This window comes from Papio anubis, chromosome 3, assembly GCF_008728515.1.
Source record: "Papio anubis isolate 15944 chromosome 3, Panubis1.0, whole genome shotgun sequence".
In the NCBI taxonomy this organism is placed as follows: domain Eukaryota; kingdom Metazoa; phylum Chordata; class Mammalia; order Primates; family Cercopithecidae; genus Papio; species Papio anubis.
In genome coordinates, this window is record NC_044978.1 from 177150944 (window position 1) to 177164870 (window position 13927).

The window sequence follows — 13927 nt, forward strand, 5'->3', positions numbered from 1 at the left end:
AAAGCCAGTGCAAATGGAGCTAGGGGAAGAGACAGAGACAAGACACCCGTGCTGCCACTGCCTGTGGAGAGCTGGAGTCTATTCCAGAAATTGTTTTAGAAGTGTTGGTTAGAATGTTTCTTTTCTCTTTCTTTCCGAATGGCATTTTTGATGACTTGCATCATTCCTTCATCTGCTCGCTAAATATTTAGTGCGTGAGAAACTATCTTTTTCATCTCTGCATGTTTCACAATAGGGCAGACGCTGTCCACAGGGTGTACGCATGTGCTAACCCCTTTGCATTTGAATTCCCTTCCTTCCTTCTTGCTTTACCTAGGTAACTCTACTCCTTCAGAGCTCTTCTCAAATGTCACTTCTTCAAGGACACTTTCTCTGACAAGGCTAAATTCCTCAAAAGCTACCTGTTCACATTAGTTTCAAAGAACTTCTTGATTTCTGCCTTAAGTTCATTATTTACCCAAGAGTCATTCAGGAACAGGTTGTTCGATTTCCATGTAGTTGTATTCCTGTGGGGTCAGTGGTGACATCCCTCTTAACATTTCTGACTGTGTTTATTTGAACCTTCTCTGTTTTCTTCTATATTAGTCTAGATAACAGTCTATCTCATTAATGTTTTACAAAAACCTGGATTTTTCCAAAAAAATGGCTCCTGGATTCATTGATTTTTTTGAAGGGTTTTTTTTTTTTTTTTTTTTTTTTGCATCTCTATCTCCTTCAGTTCAGCTCTGATCTTGGTTATTTCTTGTCTTCTGCTAGCTTTGGGGTTAGTTTGCTCTTAGCTCTCTAGTTCTTTTAGTTTTGATGTTAGGTTGTTAACTTGAGATCTTTTTAGCTTTTGATGTGGGCATTTAGTGCTATAAATTTTCCTTTTAACACTGCGTTAGCTGCATCCCAGCGATTCTGGTATGTTGGTATCTTTGTATGGTGGGAGCATAAATTAGTTCAACCACTGTGGAAGACAGTGTGGCCATTCCTCAAAGACCTAGAGGCAGAAATACCATTTGGCCCAGAAATCCCATTACTGGGTGTCTACCCAAAGGGATATAAATCATTCTATTATAAAGATACATGGACAAGTACTTATATGTTCATCACTGCATTATTTACAATAGCAAAGACATGTAATCAACCTAAATGCCCATCAATGAATGACAGGCTAGATTAAGAAAATGTGGAACATATACACCATAGAATACTATGCAGCCATAAAAACGAATGAGATCATGTCCTTTGCAGGGACATGGATGGAGCTGGAATCCATTATCCTCAGCAAACTAACCTAAGAACAGAAAACCAAATACCACATGTTCCCACTTATAAATGGGAGCTGAATTATGAGAATGCATGGACACGAGGCGGTGGGGAACAATACAAACTGGGGCCTGTTGGAGGGTGGGGGGTGGGAGAAGGGAGAGCATCAGGAAGAATAGCTAATGGATGCTGGGTTTAATACCTAGGTGATGGGATGATCTGTGCAGCAAACCACCATGGCACACATTTACCTATGTAACAAACCTGCACATCCTACTCATGTACCCCAGAACTTAAAAGCTGGAAAAATAAAAGGCTACCTGTACTCTGTTTTTGCAGTACCTGTCATATCTGCAATGTTACCTGTTGGCATGAATACTTTAGCAGCTCCATGAAGGCAGGGACAAACATGTTTGTGTTCGTTCACTATTTTATACTCCACGCCTGGCATAGTCTGTGGCACATGGTAGGCACTCAATAAATAACTGCAGAATGAATAAACTGATGAATTAATCAAATTGATCAAATCATGGCACTATAAACATGCAGAGATGAGTAGGACAGTTTTTCACCTCAAGAAATGCGGTAGAGGTGATTATGAACAAATAACTCTTCTACCAGGCACATGTCAGAAGTACCATAAGAAAAGCACAGAAAAAGAGCTGTCAGTATTCAGAGGCAGGAGAGATGGCTTTCAGATAGGAAGGCAGGGCCAGGGCAGGCTCTACCGAGAAGGTGGTGGTGAGAAATGGGTCTCTCAGGATGGAAGCATGTGAACATGTGACATGTGTGGATCGGAGCGAAGAGCAACCAGCCATGATGACAGTGTGAGTAGAGGCCTGGAGGCAGAACACATATTAACTCTGAATGCAGCTGCAGGGCACGTGAAGGAAAGGGGTAGGATGGAAAAGTGGGTGAGGGTAATGAAAAGTCTTGCTTATCTAAGAAGTATGGATGGGCCACATCCTGCAGGCAGAAAAGGGATTTGAAGAGGGAAGCGTGTGATTCCATCTACAACGATAAGGACTACACCTGTGCCTTCCAGACAGACCAGGAGAGGAAGGGCCAAAGAGCAGGGAGTTGAGAACAAAGATCAGGCAAGTGACAAAGGCTGTACTGAAGCACTCTAGAGCGGATGGGAGGAGTGGGCAGCACGCATGGGAACGGTGCTGCTCACAGGTGCTGGGCGAGCAGGACAGTGGCAATGGGGACTGGGAGAAGCCTGTGCTAATGACATGCATTTTGGAACAACTGTAATCGCCTGACAGGTTCATCTTGCCCACTGCCCAGATAGAGCCGATTTATCAAGACAGGGGAACTACAATAGAAAAAGAGTTAAATATACATAGAGCTGTCTAAAAGGGAGACTGGGGTTTTATTATTACTCAAATTAGCCTCCCTGAAGATTCGGAGGCTGGGTTTTTAACGCTAGTTTGGTGGGCAGGGGGCTAGGGAATGGGGAATGCTGATTGGTCGGATTAAGGATGAAATCCTAGGGAGTCGAAGCTGTCCTCTTGCACAGAGTCAGTTTCTGGGTGGGGGCCATAAGACCAGATGAGTCAGTGTCCTGGTCTGCATAGTGCCAGCTGATCCATCAAAATGTGGGGTCTGAAAATATCTCAAACATCAATCTTAGGTTTCACAGCAGTAATGCTATCTATAGGAGCAATTGGGGAGGTTAGTGGTCTTCCGGCTTCTGGCTACATGACTCCTGAGCCATAATTTCTAATCTCGTGGGTAATTTGTTGGTTTTACAAAAGTGGCCTTGTTCTCAAGCAAGAAGGGGGTTTGTTTCCAGGAGGGGCTGTTATCGTGTTTGTTTCAAAGTTAAAACTATAAATTAACTTCCTCCCAAAGTCAGTTTGGCCTACGACCGGTAATGATCAAGGGCATCTGGGAGGTTAAAGGCAAGACAGAGTTGATTAGGTTAGATCTCGTTTGCTGTCATAATTTTCTCACTGTTACAACCTTTGCAAAGGTGGTTTCATTACTGGCATACTGGTGAGAGAGGAAGCCACAGTAGGTAGTAAGAATGTGTGGTGGGGAAGGGCAAGGATTCCATGGCCTGCCCTGGCTCAGAGGCTCACCAGCTGTGATCTTCAGGTTATGTCATCACTACGCTTTCATTGCCTGCCTGCCACACAGGCTTAACAGCAGTACCTCCCTCACAGGGTTGATGTGAGGACCAAATGAGATAAAATATGACTAATTGGTGCTTATCAGAGTACCTAATACAGAATAAACATTCAGGATGGAAACAAGGTGGGCATGGGTGGGGGATGGGTGGGAGGGTAGCTAGGTAGGTAGAACTTTTTTTCCTAAGCAAAGTAGAGACAAATAAAAGAAAAGGGCCTGAAACAGAGCCCTGGAGTTCTTAGGGGATAGATGAAGGACAAAGAGGCAAAAATGAGTGGTGAGAGAAGCCAAAAAATACTGCAGTGGAAGTCAAGGAAATAGGAAATTTCAAGAAACTGATGATGGTCAACAGGATCAAAAACTGTGGCAAAGTAGAAGAGCTGAGAAAAAACCATCAAGGCACTTAACACCATTCTCATTAGAGAAGGACATGCTTCAAGTACAGTGACTTGCCATTTCACATTTATCACCAGAATTGGACAGGATAGCCTGAAAGCACACTTTAAAACTTTTTATTCCTTTTTCTCTTTTCTCCCTAGTCTCAAGATGTAATCCTATGGCTTATTGCAGAAACCCTTTTTTTCCTCCTTATTCTTAGAATACAGCCTTGAAACATACTTTCTCTGAAACACCACACATGCATATTTACCTAACTGTATGTATCTAATTATGTGCTTACCTGGAAGTTCCAGGGGCTAACTTGAGATAGACTGAGCATGGAGATCTAACCGCAAAATTCCAGAGATTACCTCAAGGCGGGTAGTCTACAACCTGGCCATTGCTGACATGTCGCCAGCCTGAGATGACAGGTACCAGCAGAAAGAGACACACAGACCTAGTACTCAGCACCGCTCCTGCCTTCCCACTGCTTGCTCTGGAAATAAAGTCACCTTCCTTTTGTCCTTGTTATTGGCTTTGCAAGCAGTGAGTAGCAGAGCCTGTGCTCGGTTACATTATCACGGTTAAAATCGAAAAGCCTATTTACACCAAATGCTGGCAAGGATAGACAGCAATTATAACTCTCATGCATTGCTACAAGGAATGAAAAACCACTTTGGGAAACTGCTTGGTAGTTTATTTTAATGCTAAGCATGCACCTACCATTTGTATGACCCACTAATTTCACCCTTAGGTATTTATTCAAAGGAAATAAATCAGTATGTCCACAAAGAGACTTGTGGAAGATGCTACTCACAAAGGCTTTATTCCTACTAGTCTCAAAGTAGAAACAGTCCAGTATTCTCTATTAGATAAATGGATAAGCAAACTGTGGTAACTTCACACAATGGAATATTACAAATAATAAAGCAACAAAAAGGAACAAACTACTGGTATACACAACATGCAAGAACTTCAAAAACATGTGGAGTAAAAGAAGGTAGACACACCAGAGTGTGTACCATACAAGTCTATTTATATTCCCCTTAAGGAAAAGCCACTGGATTTGGTGATTAGGAAGTCACAGAGGAGCATTAGGAGAAAAATTTCAGAAAAATGATGGAAACCAAGCCATATGGTTGGCGCGGAGTAAAAGGTGAGGAAGCAGAGGTCACGTCAACTGCAGTCTGTAGCCCAAGTCTACCCTGCAGGCATGGCTCCCTGTGGTCTGAGAACTAAGAATGGTTAAAGGTTTTTAAAGGTTGTAAAAAAACAAAACAAAACAATATGCGACAGAAACCATACGTGGCCCACAGAGCCTAAACTATACTATCTGGCTCTTACAGAAAGTTGGCTGATCCCTGATTAGACTTTCTCCCTGTGTTTGGCACTGACGTGAAATGAAGTGAGAGTGCCTGTGGCTTAAGGAGCAAGCAAGGTCAAACGTACAAGCTAAAAGGAAGAACCAGATGACCAAAAATAGCTGGGAATCATGAATATAGCAGTACCTGAGAGGCGGTGTGAGTGATGAGACAAAGGATGCACTCACACCACATGTATAAACTAAAGGGAAGAAGAGAGCCAGATGATGAAAACTGGCCAGGAATCATGAATACAGCAGTACCTGAGAGGCGGTGTGAGTGATGAGATAAAGGATGCGCTTGCACTGCTTCTCAGGCACCGCTGCACTCATGATTCCCAGCTATTTTTGGTCATCTGGCTCTTTTCTTCCCTTTAGTTTATACACATGTAGGACAGTATCCTTAAAAACAAAGAGAGGGGTTTCTCTATGACAGGTGGAAAGAACGCGATGAGGTGAGGAGGGAACTGAGAGATCCTATCAGAGGTTCCAAACTTCACAGAGGAGTAGGCTTTGATGCCACCTCAATGGGGCCTATCCTGACTACTCTGTGTAAGAATCACGAGCTTTCCCAGCACTCCCGATCCTTGTTACCTTGGTTCCACTCTTCCTTTTCTTTCTGTAGGACCTATGACCTAATGTACTATACATGTAGTGCTTGTGTTTGCCAGCCCACGAGAATGCAAGCGCCATGAGGGCAGGAATACTTGTATTTTATTCCCCGATGTGCCCTAAGCATCTAGAATTCAATAAGCCTGTGACGAACCAGGAAGTTTAATCTGGAGTGAGGGGTCAAGCTGGAGCAGGGGATCTCAATGTCAGCACCTCCTCAGTTTGGGGCTGGGTAAGTCCCTGTTGTGGAGAGTTGTCCAGAGTTTTGCACATTCCTGGTCTCTACCCACTAAATGCTTGCAGCACTCCTCTTGGGACAAACAAAAATTTCTCCAGACATTGCAAATGTCCCCTGGAGTGCAAAATCACCACACTTGAGAACTGCTGTGCTAGTCATGGACTTTAGGACTAGGAGGAAATCATTCATTCAACAAGTATTTACTGAGTGCCAAATATGGGTGAGGAACTACGGAAACATGATGGAAACCTGACAAGGTCCTTGACCTCATGACATGTACAGCCTGGTGACGTAAACTATAATTATTAAATAATTACAAATTGTGTTTAGTTACTGAAGAAAATATACAGGGTGGAGAAACTAACAGAAGTGACCTATTTTATAAAGGGTAGTGAGAGAAGGCCTCTCGGAAGAGGGAGTATTAAGTTGAGCCTTTAAGTTTGAAAAGGAAACCACCATGGGAAGAGAAGGAACAGCACACGCCCAGGCCCTGCACCAGGAAAGGGCATGGCACCTTCAAGGAAGGCTGGCATGGCTGGAGCACCATGGTGGGAAGGCGGTGTTTGAAATGAGGCCAGGGGCTAGGTCAGGAGCAGGGAGACCGCAGTGTAGAGGCTGGTATTAATCCTAATTGCAACGTGGTATTCATGGTGGGTTTACTCAGGTGGCGACATAATCCAGTTAAAGTTTAAAAAAGACTCTGGCTACTGAGTAGAAACTGGACCTAGCCACCAGAAGGAATGTCACCATGAGTAACATTAGGGGATGAACAGAAGGATTCATCAAAAGTGCCCTAAGAAATGAAGGCTATGCCAAAGTGAGTGTGTAGCTGCCTCTAGCAGGTGTCAAAAGCCCGGGAGAAGGACAAAAGAAGAAAATGGCCATCAGGACTGAGGACTGGGAATTGGTGAGGGAGTCATGACCCAGCGACATGAGGGTAAGGACTGAAATGTGCTCATGAGAACGTCACCAAAACAGCAAAACTGGTGTCACAGACTGGGACAGCAAGAGATGGGCAAAAATAGCTTAGCAGAGGCTTGAAAACTTTGTTCTTCCACAGGTTCAGGGCATACAAATACATGTGTCCCCAACTTCAAATACAGCTCTGTAAGTATTTATGGAGTTTCATTTGACAGGAGATAATGGTATATATAGAGATACAAATAGACTGGAAGATATACTGTGATTTCATGACTTTGAGGACATGCAGTACTGCAGAGTCTTTTGCTTTGAGGAGATTTTTCCACTGCCAAACTGGTCTTCCTCATTACAACTCTGAGTTATTAACAAAAAGGTGAGGGCAAAAAGCACAAAAGAAACATAGGCATAGAAAAGAGCACAGTCACCAAAGTCCTGGTAAAAAAATAATGTACTTACCTATAAGCATTAATATAATCTTTCCTGTGTTCCAGAAGAAAATCTCTCAGTTTGCCAATGTGAGAAATCTAAAATTAAAAAAGAAAGCCAACAGTTTATATAGATAGATATGTTACAGTCATGTAATGAATTTTCAATCAATAGAGAATAAAACACAAATTGCAGAAAGATTCTGAAGCTACAAACTGAGCACCGTTGGTTTTAGACTCTCCTACAGTCACAAATTAGTTACCATTCCTGGGCCTCAGTCTCTCATCGATGGTTCTTCTACCTCTGACTGTTAGGACCTATGACACTACAAGTAGGTGATTCCTAAGTAACTTAAAGATGAAATGAGATAATGCATGTCTAGTAATTACATACCATGCATTCAATAAAGGTTAATTCCTTTTCTTTTCTTATAGCTAAAATTGTACAGCAAGTATTCCTTCTTCCAAGTGTCCTAAGGGACAGTTCTAAAGCTGAAGCTGTTGGGTTTGTAAATAGGGTCCATGCAGAGCAGCAGAGTTAAAGCAAAGATTCAGGGGTAACAATTTATCCCCACATAGCAAATATCTGTCTTTCCTCTGGGCTATTTCCATGGATGAAGAAAAAGAACTCAAACGTACAGGAACAAAGCGTTGTGTTTGTGATGGCTGTTTCTAGTATAATAAAAAACCTATTCTAAAGCACCTGTCAGGTACTGTGCATGGAACTAGCAATTCACAAATAAATAAAAAGTGGTGGGAAGAAAGCTCAGACCACAGTCAATGGGGACAAACATGTTTCCAGAGGGAGAATGACTACTAGCCAGTGACCTGCTGGTCCTCTGACGACATCTTACTTCAGCTTCCGATTCACACACTTTGCACTCGTTTTAAACACGTGGCCCCAGCCTTGCAAGGTCTGCTGAACTTTCGTCTCTTCCATGGAAATTTTTCTGTCAAGGCCAATCCAGGCTAATTTTCACTTTGCTCTGATCTTAAAAGGACTTCTGCACACTACCCTCTTGGCACTCAATTATTCATGGCCATGTACTCTGACCTAACTTGTAAATACACACTTCTTTGTCAGTGGCAGAACTATGCATGGAGGAGCTGCTCAGCTTCCCCTACAGTTGTAAGCACAAGAAGCAGCACAGGGGTGATCAATAAACACTGTGGAATGAATATATGCCTAAATACAAAGTAGCAGTGATCACAAAAGAAACATCCATGGTTTGTCTGGAGATATGTCAGTTTGGGTTCAGCTAAATTTCCCACATAGTCTAGACTCTTATTATAAATGTGATTCAGAAAAATACCCTAAGGCATTGTAAGCAAACAAATCAAAGAAAAACAATTAAGTATGGTCACAATATTCATTTATTTCACAGATAGCAAATCAGGACTGAGAGACTGTCCACCATCCCTGACATTGCTCAACACTTTCACGTACTTGGGCTATTTCTCTTCCCAACAACCCTGCTGTGCTATGATTCCTACTGTTCTCATTAACCATTTGGGAAAAGCTAAGTGACTAGTCCAAGGTTACATGTTTAGTATGTGAGCTTGGTTTCAAAAGCTCAGGACTAAGTCCAAATTCAGCGTTTCCCAGTGTACCACTGCTGCCTGCCTTACAATCCCTGTTCTTGCTTTCCACTTAGGCTGCATCAGGAAATCTGACTTTTTTTTTTTTTTTTCCTTTTTATGAGACAGAGTCTTGCTCTGTCACCCAGGGCTGGAGTGCAGTGGCGCGATCTCGACTCACTGCAAGCTCCACCTCCTGGGTTCATGCCATTCTCCTGCCTCAGCCTCCGGAGTAGCTGGGACTACAGGCACACGCCACCATGCCCGGCTAATTTTTTTGTATTTTTAATAGAGACGGGGTTTCACCATGTTAGCCAGGATGGTCCCAATCTCCTGACCTCGCGATCCGCCTGCCTCGGCCTCCCAAAGTGCTGGGATTACAGGCGTGAGCCACCGTGCCTACTCAGAAATCTGACTTTTAAGTCTGTTGGGAAAAAAAATTAAGAGATACGCAAGCAAGGGGTTAATTGCATCACATACAAGATTTTACCAAGCTACTCTTCTGTTTTAAAACCTTCAATGGTTTCCATCTCCTTACCTCCTCCCCTGCCTACCAGGGGTCAAAAACTCAACTGCTTCCAGGGGCCAGGTGAACAGTATAAATGAGCAAAGCAAGGGAAATGGGTAGGTAGAATATACTTGACAGTGGTGAATTCTGGTTTCAAAATACACTGCAGTTAAAGGAAGCAGCTCTGCAGACTGATTTGTCAAAGGACAGCCAATGAGTCATCTCAGTGTCTAAACAATGGGAAAAAGTTCAAACTCCCAAATGCAGCACACAAGGCCCTTCATAACTCAGCCTTGAAAGTCCCTGCCGCACACCCTGCACCACTCCAGCCTCCATCCCGCAACACTTCAGCCTCCAAGTCCCAGGCCTTCCCCTCACTTGCATATTCATATGGTTCTCCCTTTCCCTGGAATGCCCAACCCATCATTCTCTCCCAGGCAAATTCTTCCTCCTCGTTCAAGATTCTCTTTTCCTCCTCATACTCACCCTACACTCCCAGCTGCAGTCAGATCTCATTCCCGCATAAAATGCTACAAGTGCATCCATTTCAGCACCTGCTCCTTCATGATAACAATGACTAGTTCATAGACGGATTTGCCTTCACCAGACTGCAAGCTCGGAGAGGGCAGAGAGTCCTCTCTCTTTCCCCAGAGCTTGTCAGGCACAGTTCCCGGCACAAAGCAGACTCTCAAAAACTTTTACTAAATATTGAATAAATAGTGGGTGCTGAATAATCCCAGAAGGATTATACCTCCTATGGTAGGCAGAATAATGGTTTTCCAGCTTCCCCAGTCCCATCCCCCTGTAAGATGTCCAACTCCTAATCGCTGGAATCTGTGACTACATGGTGTTACATGAGAACAGGGAATTATGCAGCAGATGAGTAAGGCTGCCTTAAAGTAGAGAGATTATCCTGGATTATCTGGGTAGGCCCAATGTAATCACAAGGCTCGGTAGATGTGGAAGTGGGAGGCAGAGGGAGAATGAGAGTAAGGCAGTGTGAGAAAGACTCATTCCAATGTTGCTGGTTTTGCAGATGGGGAAAGGAAGCCAAGGAATGTGGGCAGCCTCTAGAAGCTGGAAAGGGCAGGGCAATGGGCCTTCCTTAGAGCCTCCAGAAAAGAACACAGTCCTGCCAACACCTTGATTTTAGCTCAGGGAGTCCCATTTTGGACACCTGACCTATAGAACTATAAGACAATAAATCTGTGTTGTTGTAAGCCACAAGTTTGAGGCAATTTGTTACAGCAGCAATGAGAAACGAACACACCAGCAGCAATGAGAAACTAAGAGCCTTACTATCCACAACAGGTTTTCCTTTTTTTTTTTTTTTTTTTTTAAAGAAGTCATAAAGTTTTCCATACAAAGTTTTGAAAAGTCCAGAGGAATCTACTATACAGGTTAGATCCAGCTGCCCACTCCTACTTTTAGTTAGTTCTATTCTACAAGGGAGGGATGGTGCCTGGGGATGAGTGCCAGGAGCAAGCAAACCCCACAGGAGCCCACAAGCACATACTTATTATACAAGAGGTTGCAGTTAGTCTAACAAACGTGATCCCAACTTCATATGCTCTGTAATGGGAAACTTCTATGAAATAAGGTTATTAAAACTGAGTGCAGCTGGTTCAGGATTAAATGGAATTCTTGACAAGAGGTATGTTAAGTAATTACTGACTAAATAACATCAGCATAATAACTCAATACTTAACAGGAACACAATGTATGATATTTTAAATGCTAAGAATGAAAAAATAAAGGAACATTAAGATTTCTTTAGAAATTCGAGAGCTCTGAATTTTCAATTAATTTCTTTAAAAAAAAATCATGACAAATCAACAGCAAAGAAAAAAGTTCAATAGATCTTTGATTTATCTACATAGGCATACCTAAGTCCCCAAATAGCATAACACAATTATCTCTGTAGAGAATGATTTGACTGTTTAATCACATGACTACCATTAACTTTATAAAGACTCTTGGCCAAGCTTAATCTATTTACTGTTAGGCTTAGTCCTATTTTTCAGAATAAACTGGCAAAGAGAGCATATTATAGTGCATACAATTCTGACGTGCTTGTTACATTTTCACATTTTTAGAGAGGTTAAGTAGTTGTGCGCTTTGGATTTTTCTTTTTTGCAGATATGGGGTCTTGCTATGTTGCCTAGGCTGGTCTCAAATTCCTGGGCTCAAGTGATCCTCCCCCCTTGGCCTTCCAAAGCGCTGGGATTACAGGCATGAGCCACCATATCCGGCCTATGTTTTGGACTTTAAATGTTTCCATATGTAGTGCTAATTTTGGAAGAGTCACTTAATATGATAAAGCAGGAATAAGTATATACATAAAGAAAATGCCTCTTACTTCTAAAAACAGAAAGGCCATTCTGGTGTAAACTTTGATAAGGAAATCAGAGTAAAATAAAAGTGTATTTTAAGGATCTAAAACTAGTGTCAATTTCTAACAGTTTTGATCTCACTGAATGATGCGGGGAAAGGGCACAGGGAAAAAAGGGATCATTGGTGAAGTCTCTGTGGGACCAAGTAGGTAACAAGATGCAAGGGCTAAAAACTGGGAGTGCTTTGGAAGCTGAACCCATGTTTTGAGGCACCTCACAGGCCTGGACAGCAGGAGGAACACACCATTTTCACTGCTCTGTGTCTTTATAACTGCTCTTCCTCTGCCTGGAAAGCCTTCCTTTATCCCAAACCCCATTCCATCTTTCAGGCTCTGCTTAAATGACACCTCCTCTACGCAGCCTTCGCTAATACCTCCCTTTATATTTTGTAGATAACTGTTTGCACTTTCCACATTACATTAGAAGTATTTATCTGTGATACCCACTAGACTTCAAGTAAGTTCCTTGAGGTTGGCATCTCTGTCTTGTTCATTTTTGTACACCCACTAGTGCCTAAATGTTGGAAAGGGGTAAAGGGGGGGAAAAGGGAGGAGGAGAAAAAAAGGAGATCCAACAGAAAAGGCTTCAAGATCTGATACATCCTGATGTACTAGGTGTATCAAAAAGGTATCAAATGTATCACATAGACTCCACCTAGATACCGAGTGAGTTTTAAAAATGAAGAGAGACCTGAGTGAATTTTAAAAATGAAGAGAGACAAGCTAGAGGTCTGTGCAAATAAACAGTTCTCCTAGAAAAGTCAGTGAGGTGTGTTCAGAAGGTGCAGCATCACCATGTGAAATCTACTAAGACTGGGCAACCTAACAGCTTCACAAGATCATGTGTCCTCACAAGTGAACCGTCTTCCATCAGACTGATGGTCTACCACGGAAAAGAGTTTTCATCAGTGAGCTATGGTTTGATTACACCACCATATTAAATATGTCTCCACCAGAGAGGAAGGGTATGGACAAAGAATAGAGAATTCTGTATTTCTGACATAAACTGTAGTTTAAAACAAGAATTGAACTGTAGGTAAAAGAAAAAGGAAAGGAATGTAATATTTATTTAATGTCTCCTCTCTACTAATGTAAATGAGCTATTTCACTTAACTCTGATTACCTGTGGAAACAGATATTCTTAGTGGGAGGAAACCAAAGCTCAAGACTGACCGAGCTGGAACCAGAATCCTTAACCCTTAACCATTACGCTGAACTAGTATGGGCTCCCTCAGTACTGTTAAATTATGTTGGTGTTTTTTAGTTTCATTTGATGTTGAAGTCATTTTCATGTCCATTGTATATTGTTGTTATTTCACTAAAGAATCTCCTACTTAATATTTAGTGATATTAAGAAATAATAAATTTCATTTAGGTGTAATAATGATATTATGTATTAGGATTATGTTTTCATTTATCTTTCTGTTTTTAGAATCCTTATCTTTTAGAGATATACACTGAACAACTTACAAGTAAAATTATACAATGCCCAGGATTTGCTTCACAATAAGACAGGGGGAGGTAACAGATGCAACAGGATGAGTCCTCAGTTGCTCATGGCTGAAGGTGAGTACATGCTTACATGGGGCGTTCCTTGTGCTATTCTACTTTAGTATATATTTGAAATCTTCCATAATAACATGTTATTTAAAAAAATCTCGGGGCTTGGGCAGTGGCTCAAGCCTGTAATCCCAGCACTTTGGGAGGCTGAGGTGGGCGACTCACTTGAGGTCAGGAGTTCAAGACCAGACTGGCCAACATGGTGAAACCCTGTCTCTATTAAAATACAAAAAAAAAAAAAACAAAAAAAACTAGCCAGGCATGGTGACGCACATGCCTGTAATCCCAGTTACTTGGGAGGCTGAGGCAGGAGAATCGCTTGAACCCTGGAGGTAGAGGTTGTAGTGAGCCGAGATCACGCCACTACACTCCAGCCTGGTGACAGAGCAAGACTCGGTCTCAAAACAAAACAAAAAAAAACAAAACAAACTCATGTAGTACTTTCTTCTTTTTAACATTTTTAGTCATTTTGAGGTAGAGATTTTCTGCTACCAAACTAGGAACAATTCTTACTTAACAACTAAATCCCAACGATCTCTGGCTACTTTATTTCTAAGTACTTGCAATC

At 42.1% G+C, this 13927-nt stretch overlaps 1 protein-coding gene across 4 annotated transcripts in view; it reads right to left on the minus strand.

The window, feature by feature from the left end:
• The window catches only part of STX18 (syntaxin 18), a 126072-nt gene that overhangs the window by 51784 nt on the left and 60361 nt on the right, over positions 1–13927 (minus strand). For all 4 annotated transcript variants that reach the window (XM_017958568.3, XM_009206519.3, XM_003898466.5 and 1 more), the window contains exon 2: positions 7353–7420. In XM_017958568.3, coding sequence (XP_017814057.1) covers positions 7353–7420 — 68 coding nt within the window. The remainder of the gene's footprint in view (positions 1–7352; positions 7421–13927) is intronic.